This window comes from Aulonocara sp. 'chitande type north' Nkhata Bay, linkage group LG5 (assembly GCF_057382095.1).
Source record: "Aulonocara sp. 'chitande type north' Nkhata Bay isolate Kocher_YH1m ecotype deep benthic linkage group LG5, A_spYH_male_GT1.1, whole genome shotgun sequence".
In the NCBI taxonomy this organism is placed as follows: domain Eukaryota; kingdom Metazoa; phylum Chordata; class Actinopteri; order Cichliformes; family Cichlidae; genus Aulonocara; species Aulonocara sp. 'chitande type north' Nkhata Bay.
In genome coordinates, this window is record NC_141348.1 from 10843322 (window position 1) to 10869364 (window position 26043).

The 26043-nt window shown below is 40.7% G+C and overlaps 2 protein-coding genes across 6 annotated transcripts in view; one reads left to right on the top strand and one right to left on the bottom strand.

The window, feature by feature from the left end:
• slc41a1 (solute carrier family 41 member 1) overlaps positions 1 to 6161 on the top strand; it is a 29862-nt gene extending 23701 nt beyond the window's left edge. For all 3 annotated transcript variants that reach the window (XM_086291265.1, XM_086291266.1, XM_086291267.1), the window contains exons 10-11: positions 1156 to 1304; positions 1449 to 6161. In XM_086291265.1, coding sequence (XP_086147391.1) covers positions 1156 to 1304; positions 1449 to 1634 — 335 coding nt within the window. In that variant the 3' untranslated portion in view covers positions 1635 to 6161. The remainder of the gene's footprint in view (positions 1 to 1155; positions 1305 to 1448) is intronic.
• A 1118-nt stretch (positions 6162 to 7279) lies between these two features.
• On the bottom strand, positions 7280 to 13937 carry LOC147329875 (EF-hand and coiled-coil domain-containing protein 1). 3 transcript variants are annotated; one of them, XM_086291270.1, is made up of 9 exons: positions 13163 to 13937; positions 11219 to 11660; positions 10981 to 11115; positions 10533 to 10603; positions 10094 to 10235; positions 9152 to 9239; positions 8613 to 8726; positions 8097 to 8166; positions 7280 to 7992 (listed from the first exon to the last, which is right to left on the bottom strand). In XM_086291270.1, the coding sequence occupies exons 1-9, from the start codon at positions 13767 to 13769 to the stop codon at positions 7976 to 7978; spliced, it is 1686 nt and encodes a 561-aa protein (XP_086147396.1). In that variant the 5' UTR covers positions 13770 to 13937; the 3' UTR covers positions 7280 to 7975. The 3 variants fall into 3 exon arrangements, with proteins under 3 accessions (XP_086147396.1, XP_086147395.1, XP_086147394.1); XM_086291269.1 differs by lacking the exon at positions 8097 to 8166 and having other exon boundaries at positions 7280 to 8024; XM_086291268.1 differs by having other exon boundaries at positions 7280 to 8166.
• Between the last annotated feature and the right edge of the window lie 12106 nt (positions 13938 to 26043).

The window sequence follows — 26043 nt, forward strand, 5'->3', positions numbered from 1 at the left end:
TCATTTGGTTATAGAGAAAATATATAAAATGATTTTAGATTTTATTCTAATGTGCGGTTAAGTCTTATTTACACCGCTGGAATTGCAGCTACTAAAATAGAAAACACACACCAGGAATCAATCAATCAATAACGTTATTTCACTTTCATCTGTTCACACACTAAAGTAATCTTTAATCTTTAAATGGGTCCAGTTTAAAGTTTCACAGGTCTATCCGCTCAGAAATAACCAGCAGCACAGACAGTGCAGTCAGCCATAAAACAATTGTTAATCATCAGTTTAACATTTATCTGCAGCAATGACTTCATAGATTTTACTAGATCTTACTCATGTAGGTGGCACTCATGGGGATATTTGTGCAAAACAAGAGTAAAACCTGTAAAATGCATGTTTTCATATGGACACACACGGAGCTTGAAGCAGAAAACCCGGCTTAACAGAGACAGCTGATTACCACTGTTGTGATACCCGTCATCTACAACTTGGGCTCGAGGTTTTATCAAGCCAGCAAATACAAAGAAATCCTAACTGTGTTGGACTTCTTCATAGTTTATCCTTCAAGCCAGCTCGTGCAGGGCCCAGTTTGATGTTACTATTTGATATCAGGAAATCCATTAAATAATTATAATGAGGTGCATCATGACTGCAATTAAACAACAATGAGTTTAAAAATACTGCAGACATAAAATGACCACCAAAAAATTTTAAGTAACTTAAAGTCAAAATAATGACAACAAAGAGGCAAAACAGAGGAAAGGTCGAAAAAACCCACAAAGCAACAACAGACAAAGTGAGAAAGCACGAACAGCGAGACAAAATAACTACAAACATTTAACAAACAAAGAAAACGGCAAAGCCTCAACAAAGGGAAAACAACCACGAAGTCACAAATTGACAACAGAGACAGAAAACAACAACAGAGACAAAACAACCACAACAGTGTGTCAAAGAACCATTAAAAGACAAACCAACTATGAAAAACAAAACTATTTTAAAGAATTTCAAAGAAAACAAGTACAAAAATAACCTTAATGACACAGCCTTGTTGGCATGTCCTGTTCCTGCTTCACAGGAGAGTCTTTTCCAGTGTTGTCCAGCGTTTTCCATCATGCTATCGCCTCGTATGTAACTCATGTTCGTCTCTCTCCATTCCAGCTGTGAACTCCCGTTCAGCCCGTGTACTTTTCCTGCTGGTTGCCCCAGGGCACCTCGTCTTCCTCTACACCATCAACTCCCTGAGGGGGGGACACACCACCCTCACACCCATCTTCATTACCTTCTACCTGTTTGCTGCACTACTGCAGGTACAGATATGTTTGTACATCATTTTACAACATTGTAAGGGTGTCGTTGAGGAATTCCGAAATATTGATACTTGCGTCTTGGTTATGACATACAAATATTATGTAAAAATCATTGTTCACTAAATCTGGCTATGCTTTCTTCAGGTCATGATCCTCCTCTACCTGGCAGACTGGATGGTCCACTGGATGTGGGGTCGGGGCATGGACCCTGACAACTTTTCCATCCCGTACCTGACCGCCCTGGGTGACCTGCTGGGGACTGGCTTCCTAGCCCTGTGCTTCCACTTGCGCTGGTTCATCGGGGACAGAGACACTAACGTGGGCAACTGAATGCATGCACAGATACACACACACACACACACACACACACACACACACACACACACACACACACACACACACACACACACATAAAAACAACTTAAATCCTTACTGTATCCTTGCACGCTCGAGCAGTGACGAACATCACTCGCATTGTCTGAACACTGAAACTGGACATCTACAACGAAAGGGCTAAACTCCTGTCAGGCTCTGACTGACGGTGCATATAGTGCACGTAGCATTTCATCTTCAGGATATCAGGACACTGTTGCTCAGCAGCAGCCCACAAATCCACCTTAGAGAAAATGGAATGTCTTCACCTCAACCACGCAACAAAACCCCACCAGTGATGGATTCATTACTCCACCGTTATTTTACTTAATGAGTCCTGCCACTTTTGTTATCATACCATTGACAATGATTGTTATTGTTCAAAAAGATGCATTTGATAGCTGATATATGAATGGATATTTGTTCTATGTGCACGGCCAGTCCTCATTATTTTCAATGGGAACATTCGCCGTCTTGTTTTTAAAAACATTTAACACTTGAAACCTTGACAGAAAAAAGACAGCAAAAAGAAAAAACATCCAAACAAGCCTAGAATGCATAATCACCAAGTGCTACTTCACGTATATAGAATGATAATTATATGAGATCTAATGGAAAATCTGATTTACTAGAACCTATAGGACTGTCCTCCTAGTAGGGAGCTCTTTTAGGGGGTTTCACTATAGGAGACTGGACCACCAACTAGCTAAATCCCTTTTTAACATTGTTTCCATGGGTGGATGGCTTCATTTGAGTCAGGGTATGAAAATGAAGACGTGAGGCTTTGTTTTCCGTAGCTGCTCACGCCCATTTCTGGCATTTAAAATAAGGACTACCAGACCTGAGGGGAGTCCAGCACTTCAGACAGTCACTATAGCAATGGACTCGTCTCTTAGTTTTAACATGATGTGTTGGAAATCACATAATTAGTTTATTTAGCCGTGCTGTCCTCACAGGTTACACTGCTTCCATTGTTGGCCAACTGTGCTCATAAAACATCCTTATTCACAGAAAAAACAAGCAAATACACTTAAGAAAAAATAAATATGTGTGTAATGGCTGTGTGACTGTCAGTCAGGAGTGTATCAAAACTCGACTCCCTCTGAGCTTGAGCTCCACTTGTGGTGCCAAGAAGTCAGCAAAGGTCGAACTGTACCCTGAGCGGTTCCAGGTGAGAACAGCACCAGTGCCCCTGTATGTAAGCTTCTGCCAACTTTCTACTGAACAAACAAAACGGTTGTTGCTGTGTATCCCAAGCCAGGCTTTCAGTAAGTGACAAGAGGCTCAACACGCTGTAGTGCACTGGAACAAGCCTGCAGAGTTGGGACAGAGTCTGAAAGTGTGTTAAGTTGTCTTAGCCAGGCCGCCAGGTTATGCTGACTCGTGTTCAGTCTGGCACCAGATGAAAGGTAATGATGGCAGATATTTTGTGTGAATATTTGGCCGTACTAAATGTTTGGTTCCCACAGAGCAATTAGGCCACGTTAGGGTAGTGAATTAAGAGACAGCTCAAGGAACTGCGTCAGGTCATAGGAGGATATGGGGAAGAATTTTAGTCAATTCAGATTCATGCAAATGTCAACATAATTTTCCAAATTCTTTGTAATTCTAAATTCTTCTGCCTGAAAACCCGGTGAGACTACACAATGAAGTCCCACATGTAGCAGTTAAATCTCCTGCAGAATTGCAATAATCAGGTGCAGCAAATTTGAGTTCTAACCCTTGACCCAGATAGAGTCATAGCTCACTAACCAGCAATAACCCTCTGCTACTATAAATTGCTGAATAAAAATGTGGTTTGGAGATTTCTGTAGTATAGAATAGTAACAGTAGAACTGGTTTTGTACACTGATACGGCCATTGTGGAGTTTCCTGTGCTCCTTGTTCTTGGGCAAATTTCACCAGGAGACCTGGTTTTGTCCTTCCATTGAAATACATGCATACAGTTAGGTTAATACCCCCCGAGAAAAAAAAAAAAAGAGTAATTCAAGACAAAAAAAAAAGAGTTTAACACTACAATAAGTTAATTAATTAACTTATTGTCATGATGCTAAAAGTTCACTAAGCCATCTAAGCTGTCAGTTAGCAATTGTTAGCTTAGTTTAAAAGAAAGAAAGTTCAGATTCTTTCAGACTCTCAAAAGCTTCCTATGTCAGTAATAAGTGACAGGAAATGATGGAAAGAGACCGTGGATGACATGTGAGGTCATAAGGCTGCATGTATGTACACTAACCTTAACCCCATCTCTGGGAACTTTTACCCCTTTCCAAGAACCTGTTTACTTACTGTCAGGAATTATGTTTATTACTATTAGTTATTAGTATATAGGACAGAGTCACAAAGCAGATAGCTGTTTTATGAAAGTATAGCTTGTAGCTTTCCTACAAATATAGGATTTGGGTGTGAAATCACATTGCCAATAGGAAACTGCTTTTTAACAAATCCCAGAACGTTGATTCTGTTGATCTGGACGTAGTGTTTTCAGATCAACGGCGACTTCTTCAGCCTCAGCTGACTGCAGGTTTCTCCGGTCTTGTAAACAGTATATTTGCACTGACTAACTCCTTTGTAACATAGTAGCTCTGTTTCTTTTGATTTGACTGCATTGGTTTGCAAAATGCCAAACTCTTCCACCTTTTTTTTCTCGAGTACAGACTAATGTTACCATTCTACTGCTTGGTGTGATTGAGCACCGAGGCAGAATTCATTATTAGTTGTTACTTTTCCCCAGTTATGCCAAAGTGTGTATTTTCCCTTTTGTTTTTGAAATGATGTCTGATAATAAGGGAGGAAAGTGTTTCATAGGAGTAACTGAATACTATTTAACCACATTTTAATCATCATTGACATAATGAGATAACTTTAGCGTGTGCCCCATATCCACACAACTGATCTGCCATCAGCTAACTCTGTATTCAAGGGCTCGCAGGTGAGGAGGAGAATGAAACGGGAAGTGGTGAGCCATGTTGACAGACTGTATCGAGTGCCGGTGTCAGTCCAGGAGAAACCTGCATGTGATGCTTGACTTAACTGTTTCCAAAGGGGGCCAGCAGAATGCATGTGCAGGGAACATGGTGTGAATGTGCAAAACTTGATTATTGTATCTGTTTAAAATCTTTGATCTCATGATGTTTTTTAAAGTGTCAATTATGTTAAAATTGTGATTTTTTTTCTTTGTTTTCCTTTAATTCTTTGCCTCCTTTCTTCTTAACGCTTCATCATTATAGTTTTTTGTCATGAATTTGATCAAACAACCACTGTAAACACTGTCTCCAAGCTGGTCAAATGCAACATTGTACTGTAATCTGCAAAACCGCCTCCAGAGGGCACTGCAGGGATTCTCCTAACTGTACATCTCCTGTGTGTGTCCTCTGGATTCACATCCTCAGCTGGAGTGACATCATTGGTTTTGTCTGCTTTTCTACAGTATTTAACTTGTAAGAGTTGCACCCCTCCACTCAGTCTGTACCCTCCACTCTCTTACTGACCAGGTGCCAGCATTCTGCCTCGACGTCAATGGAAAGTTGTGAATACTTCAAAAATGGGGCATGTAATGCTTTATTTATTTTTAGAAACACACAAAGCAAATTGTACATACTATATTTATTCTATATATAAGGTTGTTTATTTTTAATTTTGGCTCAGTATCACGGTCACCATGTCTTCGTTCTATTCTTTGCTGAAGGCCAGTAGAGCTTTTTTGCACTCTCTGCGATAGAATTGCAGTGAGGCTAATGACTAGCACAGTGCCTAATATCTGTCCTTACACACCTCACACACACGCTCACGCGCCCTATCTCGCGCAGGGAAAGCATACTTATGAGACATAGAATGGCCTTAACCTATCAGAGCCAAGCTCTATTCAGAATAACTAATCAGGAACTAGGTTCACCACAGAGTAGTGTCTGTTTATTTAGCTCTGATTTTGAAAAACAAAAAAACAACTGTACAATATGTTGATTATGTGTAATGTAATAATGATTTTATATGACGCTGCAGTGGAGATCCGTTCTTGTTCAGTTCGGAAGCTGGTAGACCCCCCAGCAAGTTGCTTTACACGGCATCTGGGAAGTCTGGGATTAGAAATAAAGAGTCCAACACACCTAAAGAAAACACAGAGTTCTCTGGTTCTTTGTCTTCTTATGAATCCAGATGTATCCTTCCCTCTATCTTACATATCCAGCCTTTAAAACCCCCCACCCACCTGCTGCCTTGTTAACCTCAGTGCTTCGAATTGTTGAACCCCTGAACTCACAGGGAACCACGCTGACCCCCAGACTGCCATCGCTGACTTTAAATATCAGCTTTTGACTCTTAATGTCAAAATTATTTTAAACACATGGACAGTCTTACTGGGTCTGAGGTCTTTGTGTTCTCTGTGTGTTCCTTTTGTAAAAGCCTCCCTCTGTGAGGCAGGAGGAAGGCTTTCTTCCTGCAGGTCTTTGTAAATTGCTGGAAATAAATAAACTATATTATTTCATACCATCCCTGTGTGTGTGTGTGTGTGTGTGTGTGTGTGTGTGTGTGTGTGTGTGTGTGTGTGTGTGTGTGTGTGTGTGTGTGTGTGCGCGTTTTTGCCCAATTCATTGTCAATATAATGGTTGCTAAACTTGGCCAAAGATCTATTTAAATTGCATAATTTTATTTTACACACTGATGTGTATCTTTATATTTTTAGCAGTTATTAATATTGCTGCATATCATTTAGTACAGTTAATTAGCCATCAAGGAACATGCATTTATTTTATACTTGCTTCAGGAGGTATTCAGACCTCCTACATCTCTCCAATTTTTGCAGACATTTGTTTTGAAACGGCTAAAACTGACATTTTTCCACATTAATCCAAACTACACTGCCTACAATGATAATGTTACACAGTTCTCCTTAACAAAAACATTTAGACTCTTTGCTGCAGTAAATTGTGGTGCTATATTTACTCTTGATCTGTTATTAGAACTGGACTGATTGGACAGTGTAGAATGAAGCTCTTTTATATAGAAGAAGAAGAATTTACAAAACCTAAGCCATAAAGACCAATGATGTCTGCAGGTGCTATCCATAAAACTGTGACAAATCACACATCAGATCAGGCTCTCAAATGTTTCTAAAGCTTTCAGCGTACCAGGAAGCACAGTTCATCAATAATTGTGAACAGTAATTGTGTTTAAACCAACAGTACTCGCACTTTGCCTGAAACGTAACTAAGCAAGTAGGGAAGCGACCACAGAGAGTTAAGATGACTCTAACAGACATTTAGAAGTTCTCTGCAGTGTCCGGAGAACATGCCATCTCAGCTGCACTACATTGCTTTGAGCTTTACCTTGAGGTAAGAGGCTGCCTGACAGCTCTCTGGTAGTTTGGCAAGCAGCATTTAAAACATCTGGAAGTCTGTTGGTGCATAAACTCTTTAGCCATAACTTCAAGCATTATTTCTGTCCAGCTGCTACCTAAAACATCTGAACAATGACACACGGCATCACGTGATGATGGTACTTCCTAGCAGCACATATGAGGAGGCTGATCAGACGTAAACGGTGAATGAAGGCTGCCAAATAGAGGGATGTTCTTTGAATAACACCTCGTGTGTGCTGACACAACCTGAGATATGACCTGATATTCTCCGACTATCCTCAAATCATCCAAATAAAGCTTAGACTCAAAGCGGATACATTAGAAGAGACACAAGGATAGCAGTGCAGTTTAATGGGGGTTTTCAGTGTTATCTGATTAGAATGAAACCTGGAAAACATTAGCTTTTCAAAAAATAAAGGTATTTGGATATATTTTAACACAACTTAATGAGACAATAATTACACAAGAATCACTGAAGTACAATATATTCCACCAAACGTGTCTAGTAGACGTTTGCTATACTAGTAAATGAAAGCTGGATGAACTGGTCTCTTTGAAGAGTCTCTTGGATGTGCTTTTCTTTTCAGCTTGAGTGTGTTTCAGATCAGATGGCCTTGGAATTTCTGTCTTCACAGAAATGGAAGAAAAGTCCAGTAAAAACAAATAATCATTCAACCTAAACAGATGCGGAATAAAACACTAGCAGACTAAATTACATAAATTATTTCATTATTAAATACTTTAAAAATTACATGGTGCAAACAAGCTAATCATGCAATACAGCACATGTGTTACAGCTGACTCAGCAGGAGATGAGCAGTGGGTTGACACTGCTAGTTTGATATCCTGAGGGTAGAAGCAGGAGTTTCTCTCTGTCTCTCCTCCTCCTCCGTCATCCTTTCTCCTCCATCTTTGAGCAGTTGTGGATCAGTGGACGGAGAGAGAATCAGCGACCTGCAGGATCTGGGACGGTCCCGGAGAAAGGGGAATAAAAGCTATTGAAAAAGTAACAAAAATGAAGAAATAAGAGCATTTGGATAAAACTGGATAGCTCAGAGCAGACGCACCAGCTCCACCCCTGCTGCACACATCCAAAGTATCCATCACCATCTTCCCCAGCCCCCTGCTGGACATGTTCTAGAAGAAAAAACAAACGTTTTCACTCATTGTAAGACTACTGCTAAGCCAAAACAGCATGATGTCATACCAGTGCTTAGCACAGTATACTGGCACATTGATTACACCCTGGTCTGAATCACTTAAATGTTAAGTAATCACAGATTCCTGATTTTTTTGTGTGTAATTTTAAACAGAATAAACACGAGTTAATGACAGGCTCGTTTTGTTGGGGTGGAAGCGTAGTAATGTTATATATGAGGTCCAAAATCCTACTTCAAATGAACTTAATTACACAGTGAATATAATATTTATATATAAACTATTATATACATTTTTATGAGCAGCACCTCTGTCAGCAGAGGCTTTTTAACGCATCACAAATACACATATAAAATGTAAGCAACAGAAAATGAAATGGAGGAACCACTAGATGGCGCTGATGAGGTGTAACAATGCACGAATACCTTGTTACGTAGCTGCAGCAGCAACGCGAGCGAATCAGTGAGTTTGCCCTCCAACAAAGACAGACGTGTTTTCGCATTTTCCTCTTGTGTCCTCTCCTCCTCTTCCTCAGGACTCTAGTGAACACGAAATGCATGCGCCCATTACAATCCTGTTCAAACTGGGTGGGTTTAAAAACAAAAAAAGCTCAGTGCTTCCAGGTGCATTTTTTTATAAGCTAAAGACCTCAAAGTCAGAGGATCCTCTATGAGCAGCACTTGGCGACAGTGAGAATTAAAAAGTCCCTTTTAAGAGGAAGAGACATCCAGGCTCAAGGAGCTAGATGAGTATGAGCCAGCTGAAAAGGATGTGTCAGGACATTCAAGACTTATATTGATAAGAAGATATTCTCCAACATTAAAGTGTATTTATAGCAACAACAACAAAAAATCTAGAAACGCAAATGTCAAAAATTATGATTTATAAGAAAAAATCTTTTGTTAATACATTTCTGACACTTTATATGTCAAACTGACAAAAAGCAAGAGCATCTTTTCCTCACCGCTTGTTTAAAGCCTCCCTGCGGCCGCTCTTGGTTTGGTCCTTTCTGACAGAAGTGCCCCCTGTTGTCTTTAGAAGTGCTGCTGAAACTGAAAATTTCAAATTTTCAGTTTTGATTCATCATTTAATAAAAGTTGTTTACAATAATTTTCAGTCCAGTTCTTGTGTAACCTGGCATACTTCAGCCTTTTCTCCCTCTTTCTCTTCCTTAAGAAAGGCTTCTTGAAACCCACCCTACCACTTAGACCACTGGAGATGCTTCAGCAAAAAGCAGATGGATGAGCTGAAGGACCAGATGCATACATGGATGGATTTTTTCCTATTCCTCAAGAATATGTTCAGAGACTGTTCATCTGCTCTAGGTTTGTAGGCTTCCCACCTCTTCGTTTGCCCTCTACTTCTCCAGTTTTCTCAGTTTTTTAAGGACCCAATGCACACCACACTGAGATATCCAAAGTTTAATCCAGCCAAAGAAACAGGCTGTGGAGGAGCAGCTCACCTACTTATGGGAATGTTTGTGGTTCAATCCCTATCTGCTCCAGTCTGCATGTTAACTATCTTTTGGCAAGTTACTACCCCCAAGCTGCTCTCCGATGCATCCATCAGAGCATGAATGTGTGTGAATGTTTGATAAAAAGCACTTGCATAGGAAAAAGTGCTTGTGTGAACCAGTCCATTTACCATTAGTGTTGTCTGTGTAGAGAGTGAATGTTAAGATATGTGTTTGAGCTTATTGGTGCAAAGTAAAAAGTACACATCTTTGGTGACTTCGGTTGCCTAACCCTAAACATAAACCAATCATTTTTGTGTCGTGAAAACTGTTTTTTGAATTCTTCAACAGTAGAACAGATGTGAGAAAGCCAGCTGTATTTTGTTTTTGCTATCAATTTGTCAGATTAACATTAGAGAAAATGCCAAGTATGAACACAAGATGTTAGCTAACCCTTTGCTACAGCCGTGCATTCGTCCAATGTGCCTCTTCACCTCCATCAGGCAGCGCTGTTCTTCCTCTCTCATCCTACTGTCCTCCTCCTCTTCATCAGATGCAGCTCTTCCCTCCACTGCCCTCTGTAGACACTCAGCATCTGCAGACAGAGCAACTGCATAGTTCAGTCATCAAAGACAGCTTAGGGCCCAAGACTGCAGAATACTGACGATTTCTCTTCTGTGGCAACTGTTAAAGGAATAAGGTTTTGGTTTCTTTGTGACCGGTTTCACATAGCGACAGCAAACAACCTCCCACAATTACAGAATACATACTTTTCCATAGCGACCAGTGATGTCCATAGAGTTACTGAGCAGTCTCTAGGCCTGTTTAAGTGGAGCCTCAATAAGACCACACTAACACTCTCATACTGATCTGTGTTTTTTCAGTTACTCACCTGTTTTGCTGCAAGTGTCTTCGGGGTGGTTCTGTTGACTTCCAGGGCTGAGTACACACGTGCAGCTGGTTCTGAGGGTGGTAAAAGGCAGAGGCCATACCTTAAATGCCTTTTTAAGGTAAATGTTTTTTTGTTTTGTTTTTACCAATTACATTTCAAATTTAATAGCATAGCAATAACTAAGTGATGCATGTACCATAATAATCAGAACTGTCCATTTTATTGCTATGCTCAGGTTTTGCATAACTAAGTTAAGTTGCTTATTAAATGTTATTTTCTAGGGGTTGCGTAAGGTCTCCTAGACACAAACTTGTGTGCAGCTTAACCTGGGCACCCTGTGGCATCAAGTTTCAAATCAGCAGAGTACACAAGCAAATGATGTGTAAATAGATGCACAAACACACCCATGTACTGAATTCCTTCACCTGCTCATGACCACACATGGTACCTGTATCTGTGCAGCTCAGTCTCAAGCTGGGTGATCCTGGACTGGAGTTGGGGCACAGACCGGGCCTGCTCCTGGATCAGCCGAACCTGCTGCAGCCCCGAGCTCAGAGCCTCCCTGGCCTCCTCTGCCCGCTTCCTGATGGAGATCACCAAAGATCATCTCACTAGTCTCCTACATCCACTCAAATATCATCCAGCAAGCTTTTAAAAACCTTCCACTGATGAATAGTAACTCCAACCTGATCTGAGTGTTCTCCTTCCTCAGTGCAGCCTCCACCCCCTGCAACTTGCGCACCTCCTGGTACGCCCACTGCAGCTCCTCCTCTAGATGCTTATTGAATCTGATGGCCTCCTCCAGCTGCCCATCACGTGAGGAGCGGATCAGCTTCAGCTCCCTTAGAAGTGGGTCTCTGATATCTCGTTTCCTTGCCACTCTCCTTGCTGAGTCTCCTGCAGCACTGCTTAACTGTCCTTTAATTCTTTGAGTTGGAACTAGTTTTCCCTGGATAAATGTGATGGAAGTCTTAGGCTTTGAAACCGTAGGGTTGTAGCAGGATGCAGAAGGGAGGGTGCTGCTCCTCTCCTGTCGGAGCGCCACCTCCAGGGCCAGGCAGCGGGCATCGCTCCCCTGCAGCGCTGAGCGGAGGTCCTCCACCAGCTCCCTTAGAGCTGCCACCTCATCTGGAGAAGAAGAAAGAGGAACAAGTGAAGTGAAACCAGATCATGTGCATAATAATATATCCATAGTTTTACATTAATAACCTTTATAGGTGAACTTTAAAAGTGAAATGCGTGTATTTTCATTTTATTTTCATTTTATTTCATTTTATTTTCATTTTATTTCATTTTATTTCATTTTATTTTATTTTATTTTATTATTTTATTTATTTTATTTCATTTTGGGCGATCGTGGCTCAAGAGTTGGGAGTTTGCCTTGCAATCGGAAGGTTGCCGGTTTGAGCCCGGCTTGGACAGTCTCGGTTGTTGTGTCCTTGGGCAAGACACTTCACCTGTTGCCTACTGGTGGTGGTCAGAGGGCCCAGTGGTGCCAGTGTCCGGCAGCCTCGCCTCTGTCAGTGCGCCCCAGGGCAGCTGTGGCTACAATGTAGCTGCCATCACCAGTGTGTGAATGGGTGGATGACTGGATATGTAAAGTGCTTTGGGGTCCTTAGGGACTAGTAAAGCGTTATATAAATACAGGCCATTTACCATTTATTCTGCTGCATATTTCTTTTCATTAGATTTCAGTGATTTTACTTTTTACTCCACTATACCATGTCTGGCAAAAACACTAAATATGTAGAAGATTTTAAATGAAGATATAAACATGATAACTATTAAGACAGATTCTCTTCATCCTTTTAGATACTCAGCATCTAGTTTGAGCTGCTTGTCATGTTTTATATGCCGATAAGTGGATGACATTTCTACTAAACTACTACTGAATTTCCCGGAGAAACCCACCCGAGGGATTAATAAAGTTTCATCTAATCTAATCTAAACTTCTCTCATAATTTCATTTTTATAACAGTTTGAGACACAAAGAAGCTGAATGTTCCAAAACTTTATCAAAAACATAAAGAGAAGAATGAAAAAAACATCCCAATGGATAAATGCTTTCTTCTTATCTACAACAGTGATGACATCTTCTGTCTTGTGGAGCCAGTACCTCAGATTAAGAACAGATTACAGAACATAAACCATGTCTCCTACGCTAACTAAAGCCTGATTTATAATATGAACATTGTAATAATGTTACAGAGTTTTTGTGTGCAAGGTGACAATTAAGATCAGTGGAGGAAACCCTGAATGAAGCTGCAAATTAAACTTTCTTTAGTAAAACATATAAAAAGATAACAATTTTAAAACGCTTGTGCCCAAAAGCCCAGTTTGCCCGCCGCCATGACAGCTGTTACCGGGCTCTTCTAGATGTCAAGTCTAAATAAGAGTCTTTGATAGTGTAATAATACATTTTGTATTAGCCTGGGATTATGCTGCACTAACAATTGGTATATGAAGTAGTGATATTATAGTGTTTGGTTGTATATAATTATAAGGTCATCCTGCACAATTTAATAAAGGTGAGACAGCAGAGCACATTCTAAACAGGGATTTGAAATGTTCTGGCTTCCATCATCGAGCTATTAAAATGCACATATAAGACAGACCTCCTTCTCCAGTACCTGGTTCACGGTGCTCTGAGGTCCGATCTTTCACAGATGTGTTGACTGATCCATTCTGGTCCTTTGTCAGATCAAAACTGACACACTTTCTCCGCCTAACTCGTGGCCACCGAAGCCGGATCTGTTTCTCTACCAGCTCTGTATCCTCGCTAACGGGCAGACGCAAGGCACACTCCCCGGTACCTCTACGCGCACTGCGCACACGGAAATACCCACAGAGCCGTGAGTGAAATTCTTTGAAAGAGAGCTGGCTGGGAAGCCCAGAGCATATATCTCTAAACTCTTCATCTTCCTCTTCTCGTTCTCCAGCTCCCGCTGTTTCCTTTACGGTCGCAGTTTTCTTTCCTACCTCAGCTCTGTTCAGTCCCAGAACGGCACAGAGCGCAGTGAAATCTTTCGCCGACACAGTATCGTCCCGGCTGGGGAAGGCCAGGTGGTGGAAGACTTCTTGCAGATATTGGTCTATTCCAGTGGCCAAAACAACGATTTCGTTCTCCACTCCAGGATCGGAGCAGTGGTGATGTGCCAGGGCGCTCCGGAGCCACTCGCTTTTACGCGCTGCGCGCGGTGAGGGCTGTACGCGCTGCATGGCCGGTGAAGTGCACATAAATTAAAAGATATTATCAAACGGAAGCAGACTGGAGAAATTAGCACTGGATGAGATCTAAAAACGTGTGAGGCTAAGACGATTTACGGGTTGGTGTGCCCCTGCGCATTTCCCTGAAAACCCTCACTTTACATTCCTCACAGCGACGCATCAAGTCAAGATCTGATCCCCGCCGGTAAGGGGAAAAAAGTACTAAGGGAGGGCTCCACCCTTCTGTGTGCATACAGTGACCGCATGAGCGTGCGTGTGAGTGCGTTAATACGTGTTTTTAACCGCTTACTGCGAAGCATTCCGGGTGTTTGATGCCTGTCATGAAAGTGGATCAAATGTCAGGTAGAAGAAATCTCAACAAAGAGCAAAAGATTTCCATATATGAATCTGTTGCACGTTTTTCAGTTAAATTGTGATCTGCAGGGTATTTTGTGACAACAACGCGTCCAGAATGAGTCATGGCGGGTTTCTCTTCTGCATCGGTCTCACTGGGCTGCCTGTTAAAGACGAGTAACCTGACTCCTTTTGGATCTTCTGTCCACTGATCTCACAAACATACCTTCCTTTAGAAGTCAAATGTGAATTTGTTTCTGGGAAGCTGAGCAACGTCAACCGGAAATACCTTCCCACACCCTGACCTCACCACTTATCACCCACCTGACAGCCAAAACAAAGAGGGCTTCTTGAGTTTACTTACCTGGGCATGACTGCACCACAAAGCGCAGATTCCACATTAATCACACTCCTCTGCTGCACTTACATGGCACACAGAAAAGAAATCAGTTCTTCAGAACTAGTGCCAAAACAATTTGTAAACCAACATTAATGCGTTTGACATTTAGGAAGTTTATCAGTCAGAAAAGCAAAAAAGCTTCTCAGCTGTGGTCACTGAGTTCTGTGTTTGGTTAGTTACTCACAAAGACTCATCTAAAGATGTCCTGTTTGGCTCCGAAGGCTTTTCCCAATAAATGTCGCCCTTTGTTTACACAAACGCAGCAATTAAAGCAAAGACAAAAGCAGTGCGTTTCCATGCAAGCACAGTCAGACAGACATTATTTCAACATACGTTGTACTCAGTACTCTTTGCTGCTCGACACAGACACAGATAAAGCTGTGTTAAAAGACTTCTGATGGAGCCGACTTTGTGTTTGTGAACATTTTATTGACTCAACAGAAGCCCTTCCCCTTTTACCTCTTCAAACTACAATATGATCCATTCAGGATGGAAGCTGTTGTCATGTTCTCAGTACATTTAATCCTTACATAGATATTCAGGAGTCACTGGTGTAGAGACACATTTGCCATTATGCAATCTAACATAACAGGCCTGCCATAGCATCTGTCATTAGGAAACTCATAATGCCAAGTTGTGGTACTTTTATAACAGATATTTTTGCTTATGGTTTACCACTAAAGGTTGGGCTGTACTAGAGTGCATTTCATGTTTCACACACAATCTGGCAATGTGACCAAACGAGAACATTATGAGCCGCTTTTAACTGAAACCTTTTTCAGCCGCTTAGCAAAGCAATGCAAATGCATCCTGCATTTTGGCTATCACCTCATCTCTACCTTTGGCTTTCAGACATAACAGTGATTTTAATCTATTCTCTAACTCTCAACAAGACAGTAAATAAGTATACTGTTAAAGTGAAAGTCAACAGAAATGAGTTTTGTTGACATTGCAGGAGAGGATTGAGACTCGTGAACGCAAATACCTTTTATGCATAACAGGAACGAAGAATACTCGGATACTTAAAGAAGGATATTTCTAAATGAATCATCACGCCTAGACCATTTAAGATAAAGACCAGTACTTTTTCTCATTTGCAAATCACACACTAACGTACGGGCTAGTTGGTGTGTTAATAGAACTTATAAAAGCTCACACAAGAAAATCCCAGATATTGTTTAGTCTGTTTTGGTTTCCAGCTGTAATCTGAAAATGCTTGACTGACAGTGCTCGGCAGTGACTCATCGGAGGCTTTTACCCTGGAAAGGTGTTCTGTTTCAGTCAGTGCTATTTAAAGGCAAAAATAAAAAGTGTCCAGAAAATATAAAAGACAATTATCCCCTGAGGCCACAGGCACAAACATGTGGAGGCATGCAGGATAATAGAAGCCAATTTAAGTCCTTTGATTGTGTCTCAGAAACATTGTTTTTCCTTCCAAGGCAGTCAAGGTTGGGGCATGCACTACTGATATGGAAACAGGCACATATTACTTTTATTTGGGAGACAATGTTGGAGAAACAAGGCTGAGATGGTTTGGGCACGTACAGATGACGGATAGTGATATTAGACAAAGGATGCTGAACATGGAACTGCCAGGCAGAAACTGAAGGGTAAGACGACTGAAGGACAACATGAAGAGGGTTAATCTGCTGTGGTGACCCCTAAAGCAGCTGAAAGAAGAATGTCAAGTTTAATGCACATTACTTTTACACACCACACATGTACTTTTACAGTGGAAAAAGCAAAGTCAGTAAAGGTACCATATACCATATCTCGTTAGGTAAACCCCAAATTTGAACTCCAAGCCTGAACTATAGATGCAAAGCTTTGCTGTAGATACTAACTAACAGCACAGCTTCAGATAAAGAAAAACTAGTCACTAAAGTTAGCACTGGAGCAAGATACCTATTGAGTCAAAGAATAATAATAATTTAAAAAAAACCAACAAAAAAAAATCAACTTCATCTTCTTATTTTTCACTAGTTTTATATCTATAAACCTAAAATGTGAAGTTTATGAAATCTTCACAACAAGCTAAAGGCCCTTAGCTGGTTTAGCAGACCGGCAGCTATAATCTCTTTGTTGGCTGGCAGACCTCCATCACAGAGTTAAATGTATTAAACTGTAAATAATGTATTTTATTGCTGTTGCTAAATAGTAACAGTTTGTCATACATTTAATCAACAGCTATAAACAATAAATAATAATACAACTAAAGTTGTTGTTTTCTGATTACCTAACTGTCTACGGTTATAATAACTCTAAATAAGCAGATTTTCAGAAACTAGACAATGTTGCATTCAAATCAGGTGTCACAGATTTAGAGGATACTTTATTAGGAACATGTCTTCAAGTGCTCATTATGACAAATGTCAGCTAATCACATGGCAGCTCACTGCATTTAGTGATGTAGATATAGTCAAGATAACTTGCTGGAATTAAGTTAAGGATGGGTAAGAAAGGGACTTTAAACATGAAGTGGTTGTTGATGCCAGGCTGGCATTTTATCCACACGTGCTTTTCTAGGGCTTGCTGCAAATTGTATAAAAAAGAAAAGAATATCCGCCAAGTGCCAGATCTGTGGGCCAAAAAACCTCGTTGATGGAAGTTTTTAAAGTTTTCAGTGACTTAAACAAACTTTGTGGATCTTGAAACTTGAAACACATTATAATTCATTTTGCACAGTGATGCACGTGTGATGCATGATGGTAACAAACTGAGGCAAACGTTAAACAGCACCGATTTTATTTATGGAATAGAAATAAATGAATTGGTTATTAGTAACCTGGTTGCTAATAACCCATTCTGGTTATTAGCTACACTAGTTACACTAGTTACACTACTTAGTTCAACTGAAAGGAAAAAAGAACACTATATGCAGAAATGACTTTTTATGTGTGTTTAATAATCAGCTTAAAGGGGACCATAAAAGGGGGGTTTTAAGGGTGGGCCTTAACCCTGAGTAAACACTATTTAAATGTAAATGCATGAATGCTCTTCTCTCATGAAAAGTATATGTTAAAGTGAGCTCATATTGCACTATGCTACAAACAAAAAGCCCACACACAGAGTGTGAAAGTGTCCTTTGGTGCTAGTATTACATTTAATTGTTAGCTGTCAGCTCAAACCTGTGGCCACGCATCCAACGAGAAAAAAACAGACAACTTGTCATGAGGATTTTCACAGAGACAACTCAAGTTGTGTTGTGTGAGAAACTCACGCATTGTTTTTGTTTAATTAAATCTCGTGTTTCTCCATCAAAGATGCTTCAAAAAAAAAATATGAGAAGGAGCTTAAATAAATTGCATAATAGGTGTTTTGATAGAGCTAAATGCCGCATGTGTGTGTTTGTGTGGGGTAATTAGTAGTTAATATGAGACAGCAGGACCCCCCCTTGAGTCCTGCTGTCATCCTGCCCCCCTCTGACAGACAGTCCTCCAGCTGCTGCCTGCTCGGGGTGAAAGGACCTGATCTGAAAATGAAAGGATGGGAAGAAACAACAAGAGGCTATAAATAAAGGGGAGGTGGAGATCTAAAATCGTGTGTGTGTGTGTGTGTGTGTGTGTGCGTGTGTGTGCGTGTGTGCGTGCGTGCGTGCGTGTGTTCGTGCGCTCATGCATGCAAACCCAAGTGTCCTGTTGTTCACCTTGGAGAGGAGGAGTGAGGCACTATCAGTATTGATTGCAGTTGGGTTAAGGCTTAGCGTTGCACTCCCATATGTTCTTCCAAGGGTCAACTAAAAGCCAAATAGAACCACAGACTCCTAACACTCACACACACACACACACACACACACACACACACACACACACACACACACACACACACACTCACCACCTTTTTTTAAAGTAGTGACACTGACAGATATTTTATGCCAGATTCACTGAGGGACTCGAACTGGTTTACCCTGCAGTTGTGCTGAGGTCTCTGAATGCGGGGGGAGCTATTGTTTGTCCACTCACTTTTTCACTGATGATGCACAGCTTCTGTGTTTCAGGACTGTGACACATGTCAGGGACTAAAATGTGGGTCGCACAATGTTACCACAGTGTCACCTGTGGCTGTAAAAAGTGCAGGTTCAGATGCTGGATAAAGGAAATAGATAATGTGGCAAAGCAAGTAAAGACTTCAGCTGTAAAACTGACTAAACCCTAACCTCCTGTAGCAAAACCTCTACACTAAAGGGAAAATCCCTTTCGCAGTTTGTAAGTGAAAAATACAACAACAAAAAAAACCTTTGAAAAGAATCTGTGATTTAGCTTTCCTTTTGTTTGAACTTCCTGATTCCATTGTCAGGCATTTTTATAATAAAAGAATAGCAACCTGACAGATGCATGTGTTGGCATTCCCCTCTGTTCTGACATCATGAAGCTGAGTTTCGATCCTGAATCAGGGTTGTCATGTGGATGCTCAAATGGATTATGTAACCATTTTGAGTTCTTCATTAGAATTTAACCATTCTGCAACATTTTTCCTGGAAGGTGGGTGTTTGGTCTCCGGCAATGTTAAGGTGTAAAACCAAGGACCTGAATTTACCCAACAAAACACCGCACTCTTATTCACTTCATGTCCACGACTTAGCTTCGCAGGCGTATAACATCTGCCTCTTTTCCACTAGTACCTTCTCAGCTCAGCTTTTTGCAGTTTTCACTAGGTGGTATTACCTGGAGTACTTTTTAGTACATACTCATCCAGGGTTCCAAAGGAGCTGAGTCAATCCAAAAATGTGATGTCAGCTGACTACATGACACAAGTTGACCAAATAGAGATGTCAGTCGATGAGTCGTGAGAATGACTCCAGAAAATTCAAAACTGCCACCCAAATCTGCCAAACCAAGACCGAGCAGCAGGTGTACCGTCGCCTCGTCGTCCTCCATTGTTGTGTTGTGTTGTGTTTGTGTCACATGCATACGATGTCACAGACTTTGCTATAACAAGCCCCTGCACACTGAGGTGATACTCAACTGTAATCAGTGTTGGGGAGTAACGGAATACATGTACCGCCGTTACATATTTAAAATACAAAACATGAGTAACTGTATTCCGTTACAGTTACCGTTTAAAAGGGTGGTATTCAGAATACAGTTACTTTGTTGAAATAAATGGATTACACTGCGGTACTTCCCTGTTTCATATTGTCGCGGGTCAGGACTGTTTGGGTTTTGTTTGACAGCTACGTTCTTTGTTCCAGGCGGCAGCGTTACGGTTGCCATGGTTACAGGGCGACGCTCTCTCTCTCTCTGCGACTGTGTGTTTCCTGGGTGAGAGAGCGCCTTTTCGTTGTTGTTGTTGTTGTGCTAAGCTAACAGGCAGAATGCTACAAGCATAGCTCTAAAGCAGGGGTGCCCAATCCCGGTCCTCGAGAGCTACCGTCCTGCAGCTTTTAGATGCATCCCTACTCCAACACAGCTGAATCAAATGGTTTGATTACCTCTTCAGCATGCCATCGTGTTTGGCAAAGGCCTGATAACAAGCCATTCATTTGATTCAGCTGTGTTGGAGTAGGGATGCATCTAAAAGCTGCAGGATAGTAGCTCTCGAGGACTGGGATTGGGCAGCCCTGCTCTAAAGAATGTAGCATCATGGGCAGTGTAGTCCGTGCTGCAGGGAGAATGGACTGCCATACACGTTATGGGTCTGTGAGCGCGAGGAGGGAGAAAAAGGGGAGTGGAAAGGTACGAGTTGTCATCGAGGAAAAACGGGAGCTGGAAGCATGTAAATATACCGTAATAATAACCACTGCAGCCAAGAAGAGTGCCTGACGAGCCCAGTTGTAAGTAAGCTATTAAGACTCGACTGTACACCGTGTTCGTGTTTTCCTCCGAAAACAATAAGTTCCGTTGGAGCAGTCTTTCAACGCCTCTCTCTGTCTCTCGCAAGAAAAGTTGACCCACACAACAAAGTAAAGCTATTTTTCGGCTACGAGCTGACAGGGACCCCGCCGTATTAGCCAGAGGTCCCTTTACTACAGTTCGGAGTCGTGGACTTTCAGTAATAGTAATAAATCACACAGCAATAGTACATTCACGTTGTTGTAAAAAGCATGATAATATATTAAGTAATCCAAAGTATTCAGAATACGTTACTGTCATTGAGTAACGTAACGGAATACGTTACAGAATACATTTTGGGGCATGTATTCTGTATTCTGTAATGGAATACATTTTAAAAGTAACCTTCCCAACACTGACCGTAATGGAAAACGACCAAATGTTGAGTCGAGCTGAAGGATCAGAACTCACTCAGCTCACTTTGACAAATGAGCTGCTTGATTTGTCAGCACAGTTTTTACGTTTCTATGCAGTATGCAAAGTCACACGATGTCTCTGTGGGTGTTAATTTGATAGCCAAATGCTATTAAAAAAATACGGCCTATGCAGTCTGACTGCTTGTATATGATCAAGGATCTTCTATCACTGATGACTACACTGGATTTGAATCTTTGTACATGTGCACTTGAACAGCCATATTGTGTGAGACATAACAGGTAACTTTAATTTATGACAGAACAAATGAGCTTTTGTCAGCTCAGAACGCTTTGATGATCTCGACTGTGTGTGCTCAGGTGTGGCCATCTAAAGGATGCAGAGTGGGACAATTGTTGACCTAAATCTGACAAAATAATCAACTCTAGAGAGTCAAGGAGACTTTATATGAGGCAGCTGACATGACTTTTAGAGAGCAGAGAGATAAAAAGGGAGGAATGAGCAAAATGGGTAAAAGTATAGACAGAAAAGGACAAAATGGCTAAAGAAAGAACGGGCGAAAAGTTTACAGTGTATCAATACAAGAGACGCACAAAGAACTGATTCAAACAGCTGTACAGCTCTGACAACAAAAGTTTTTTTTTTTAACTAAGTTTTAAAATAGTTTCAGATTTTTACTAAAATAAATAGGTGGGAATAATGCAAGAAGTGTCTTTCACAGAGACAAACATGTGAGCTTCCTATCTTATTTAAGCTAGCTGGTTTTGTATTAAAGCACATGGAACATACTCTATACTATCTATACAGCAACAAATACAAGAAAGAGAAAATTACTAAGAAAAGTAATTTGTTACACTATTCATTACTTTTGCATTACTCCATAAAAGGCCTGAAACACATTTTCACATAATTACCAGTTAACAATAAAAACCTGAGGCTGCCACACACACTAACACAAATCCCCATCCTAATGAGGACACACATGATCTTTCTTAGTGTTTGCACGTGAAAACAAACTTAAAAAGCAGCCCAAAGAGACCAAAGAGATCACTACAGTGACTCTGCTGTGGAAACATCAACAGGTACAAGTGGAGGATGCAATCCTGACTACTCATCACTGACTCTGCTGAAGATCAGGCTAGGGTTGGTGTCCATTTGATTTTAATGTCACTCTGGGTTCTTGGCTAGCTTTGTGTTAGCATACTGTCTGTGCAGATGCTTGCAAAGAGCTAAAGTTGTGTTAGCGGGATAGTGCAGTTCTTTCTGTCCTGGCAGCAGTCTGCAGTTTATCATCGTGCACTTGTGCTTTTGTGTAATTACAATAAATTTTGTGTCCTCAAAAGCTGCAGACCACACCACCTTTTCTCCAACATCACACAAAGTGAAATCAGCTGGTTGCAGCACAAGTGGAACAGGAAGGAAAAAAGCATGTGTTTGATGTTTTTGTCCCTCTTTCTTCTCCACCCAGCATACAAATAACTGAAGACCATTTGTAATGCAAGTAATGACATTATTGTAACTGTAATGTAATTACTGAATTTAGTCAAGTATGCTGTTACATTACTGCATCACTAAAAACGGAATGTGATTACAGTAACATGTTATGCTGGAATGTGTTACACCTAACACGTAGCAACTTTAAATGTTGTAACGTGTCCTGGAATTGTTGTCATTTTTCTGCCTTTGAGCTAGCAAGCATCATTTGTAGAATATAGTCAACAGTTATTAATAGTTATTAATAAAATTCATGTTTAAATGCAGTCGGTTGTGTTTATATGTGTACAGTGTTTTTAAACCTTAAGCAAACCAGCTATTTTAACAGGTTAAATGGGCACAATACTCACCAAAGTGTCACTGTTCATATAAACATTTATAGTGAACATCGAGAGATACAAAAAAAATCATTTTTTTTTTTCAGTCCAGTAACTGTCAAACTGTCCAGATGGTCGGACATCCTTGAACGACTTTGCACATAATTTGTTACAGATCATAAAGTGCTGGCATTTTTCCTCCATTCAAAGACGGTCAGTTTTGAAGCCAATCCACTTCCTTTGTGGGTGTGAACAAAGGTTATGAAGTTGATTGTAGAAGGATGTGGATTAGCTTTAAAACACCCCTCATGTGGACTAGCCCCTCTTCCCAAACAGCCCCCTTTCATTGCGACCATGCAGTCCGTGATAGATGAGGACAATGTCAACAAGAGCCTCAACATGAGAAATTGGGTTCGACAAGAAGCAGGCCTGGAGATTGCTCTCTCAGCGGTGATGGGATTTATCTTGTGTCTCTGTGTTACTTTGTAAACAGCAGTGTGCAAACATTTCCCCATTCTTGAGATATCAAAGGAGTGGCGGTCTATACCTTTAAGCTGTCCCACCTGTGTGCAAGGTCATGGCAGATATAGAACACACACATACACACTCAGGCACACAATTTACCAACCACATTCCTAAGTGCCCGTGATGAGAAGTTTAGAGGGAGCAGATAAGGCATGTGGCTACAGGTAGAGCTGCTGCTCTGAGCTTCTACATTCCCACTGAAAGGACAGTGTCTGGGTGTGACTGCAAATCATCCCACTGTCTTGTACAACTCCAAGGCTTAGTCATTTGTAAACATAAAGTTTGCTCATAATTGTGGGTGTTAACACATTTTTACATGCGTTCCTTTTCGATTGCACATTCTTGCTTGATCTGACGTTCCCAATTAAGTCAGGTTTACTCACCATTATTTAGGTATATGAAATTTAAGAAAGTGCTTTTGACAGAGATGTCAGCTAGGTCAGTCCTTAACTTGAGAATTTAATCTTGTCAAAATCAAAATTACCACTGTGAGCAAACCAAATAATAGAAGTGTTGTTTCCTGTGTGGCTGTTAGCTGTCACTTCAGTGTAATCCTCGTCCACCCCATTCACTTCACAGTTTTCATCAGAACCAGCCATCAAACTGATCACCATAATCCTTCTTCAAACTAGTGTTTGACTGTGCAAAAAAGGCTGTACTCCACAAAATAAAAGATTTATAGTATACTACAGTCAGATGTGTTCCTATTTAATCACCAGTCACCCCAATATCTCACCCCAGCTGAGAAACAGCTTCATCCCAGAAGCTGTGAGACTTCTCAATGCATAATGGGCATGAACTGTTGTTGTAGCACCTTAATCACTACTGACACTTACTGACACGTCACTTTATCAGTGCTGGTCATCATGCCCTTTTGCTGCTAAAGTATTTATACTTGCATTTCTATATCTACACTCCATACTGGTACTCAGGTTTATTTGTATTATTTTATTACTTGTTATTCTGTGTTTCTGGTTATTTTTGTTTGGTGTTTTAGTTTTTTATTCTGGTTCTTTTCGCTCGCGGACCGTGTGTACATATTTTGTTCCACCTCATGTAAACGTGATGCGAATGACAATAAAGCTTCCTTGAATGCTTGAATAGAATCATCCAGTTTACAGTTTCTTACTGTAAAATGTTTAAAGTACTGAAAGCTTTATGAGACTGGTTGAAATGATAAAAGTTTCCACAATGATTTATAAAATTCAGTTTTGTTATGACCAGCACATAGACCACAGCAAAAACAACAACAACTGAGTCAGTTACTGGGGAGTTTGAATGGTGTTTCTATCAGGCAGAAACACAAAGTAGGCGCAAAAAGGATTAAAAGTTTCATACACGTTGGATTCGGTCCATTTGATGGGATTGTGGCAAAGAGGAAGTGCACTGCATTGGCACTTCAGTATTAGCTTCATTCAGAGGTTGCTGCTGGATTACAAATAGAGGGAGACTCTCTGTTAAGGTCCCCATCGCTGCACTATATCTGTTAATACCTAATACTTCTATGATGTAACGTTAACTTTAAACATCTCAAACAACCCATAACAGCATCTTTATTAAGGAACCTTTGACACTAAAGAGCTGGATAAAAACAATAGCAGACACTAGTAGATCGTGGCTCAAGAGTTGGCAGTTCATCTTGTAATCGGAAGGTTGCTGGTTCGAGCCCCAGCTCGGACAATCTCAGTCATTGTGTCCTTGGGCAAGACACTTCACCTACTGCCTACTGGTGTTGGTCAGAGGGGCTGATGACACGATATGGCAGCCTCACTTCTGTCAGTCTGACCCAGGGCAGCTGTGGCTACAACAGTGAGTGAATAGTGGAATTGTAAAGCACTTTGAGGGTCTCAAAAAGTGCTATATAAATGCAATCCATTATTAAAAGGGGAAAACGCACATTAAATAGTTCTGTAGGCAGGACAGTTTTACATAGTAAATATCAACATAAAATAAACAGAACATACATTTGCATCTTTGTCTCAGACACACAAAAAAACTTGATGAATCCCTTTAAGGTTAGTGAAGTAAATAAAAGCTTTAAAAAATGTTTTGTGTTGGTCCATATTCTGCCTCGAAACAGCAAATAATACAAATGAGAATCCCCAAACTTCCTGTGGACTTGTTTCTACTTTCTGGTTAAAAAAAAAACTTCAGCTATACATGTAACAAGTCTGGGCAAATTTAATCTTGGCTGTTTAGCTCACTGTGCTGTGGCTTTTGTTGGCACTTTATGAAACTGGATGCATATGGATGTTAATGAGACCTGCATACAGTAAGTCTGGGGTATACTGAATACTAAAGACTTGACATACTAACTACATACTAGAAAAAGAATGATGAAATTCTGTAATTCCAAAATTACAAGTGGCGGTCTTCACTGGGGAAGCTTTTTTTAGTTCTTTTTATTTTGCTCTAAGCACACAGGATTGGCTAAGCCAGTTGTTTAGATTAGAAGTCTCACCGTAAGATCAATGTTACCTGACAGCGAGGCTTGTAACAGAAGGAGACTGAGACCTATAATGCATCAAGTAAGAGGATCTTTGGTCTGAAGTGGATCTGCACTCCTTATGAAGGGCTTTGGAAACTCTTCAGAAGCAGCAGTGTACCCAGGAGATCAAAGTTTTCGTTCTTTGGTTACGGTTTCCCCTGCTTATATTTATCACTATACTGCCACCATGTGGCTGAGAAATGGCAGTGTCAGAGTGGAGGCTTTGTGCTCTCTTCATTTTGGTGGGACGTTTGTGCATTTATTCAGTCAAACTGTACAGTACAACTCAGACAAGTAAATTCACAGTGTTTTACAGAGAGATAGAAGGAGCGATTTAAAACCGATAATAGAAATATAAACAGACATAAGAAGTGACGAGCTGTTTCAAAGTGACAAAGTGGGTGAGAACACTACTTATCCATATTCTTAGTTAACATTCTTGATTTGATTTAACCATATTTCACATGTAATCTGCAATAGGCAAACATCTACTATCCCGGGTTTGTTTATGTTTTGCACT

What these genes read in the sequence shown, in the direction of transcription:
- LOC147329875 (XM_086291268.1), bottom strand. Translation starts at nt 13,769, where the DNA reads ATGTGCACTTCACCGGCCATGCAGCGCGTACAGCCCTCACCGCGCGCA. An exon ending in AGACACTTGCAGCAAAACAG is followed by an intron (nt 10,236 to 10,532) that starts GTGAGTAACTGA and finishes CTCTGTCTGCAG; the next exon opens with ATGCTGAGTGTCTACAGAGG. An exon ending in ATGCACGGCTGTAGCAAAGG is followed by an intron (nt 9,240 to 10,093) that starts GTTAGCTAACAT and finishes TGAAATTTTCAG; the next exon opens with TTTCAGCAGCACTTCTAAAG.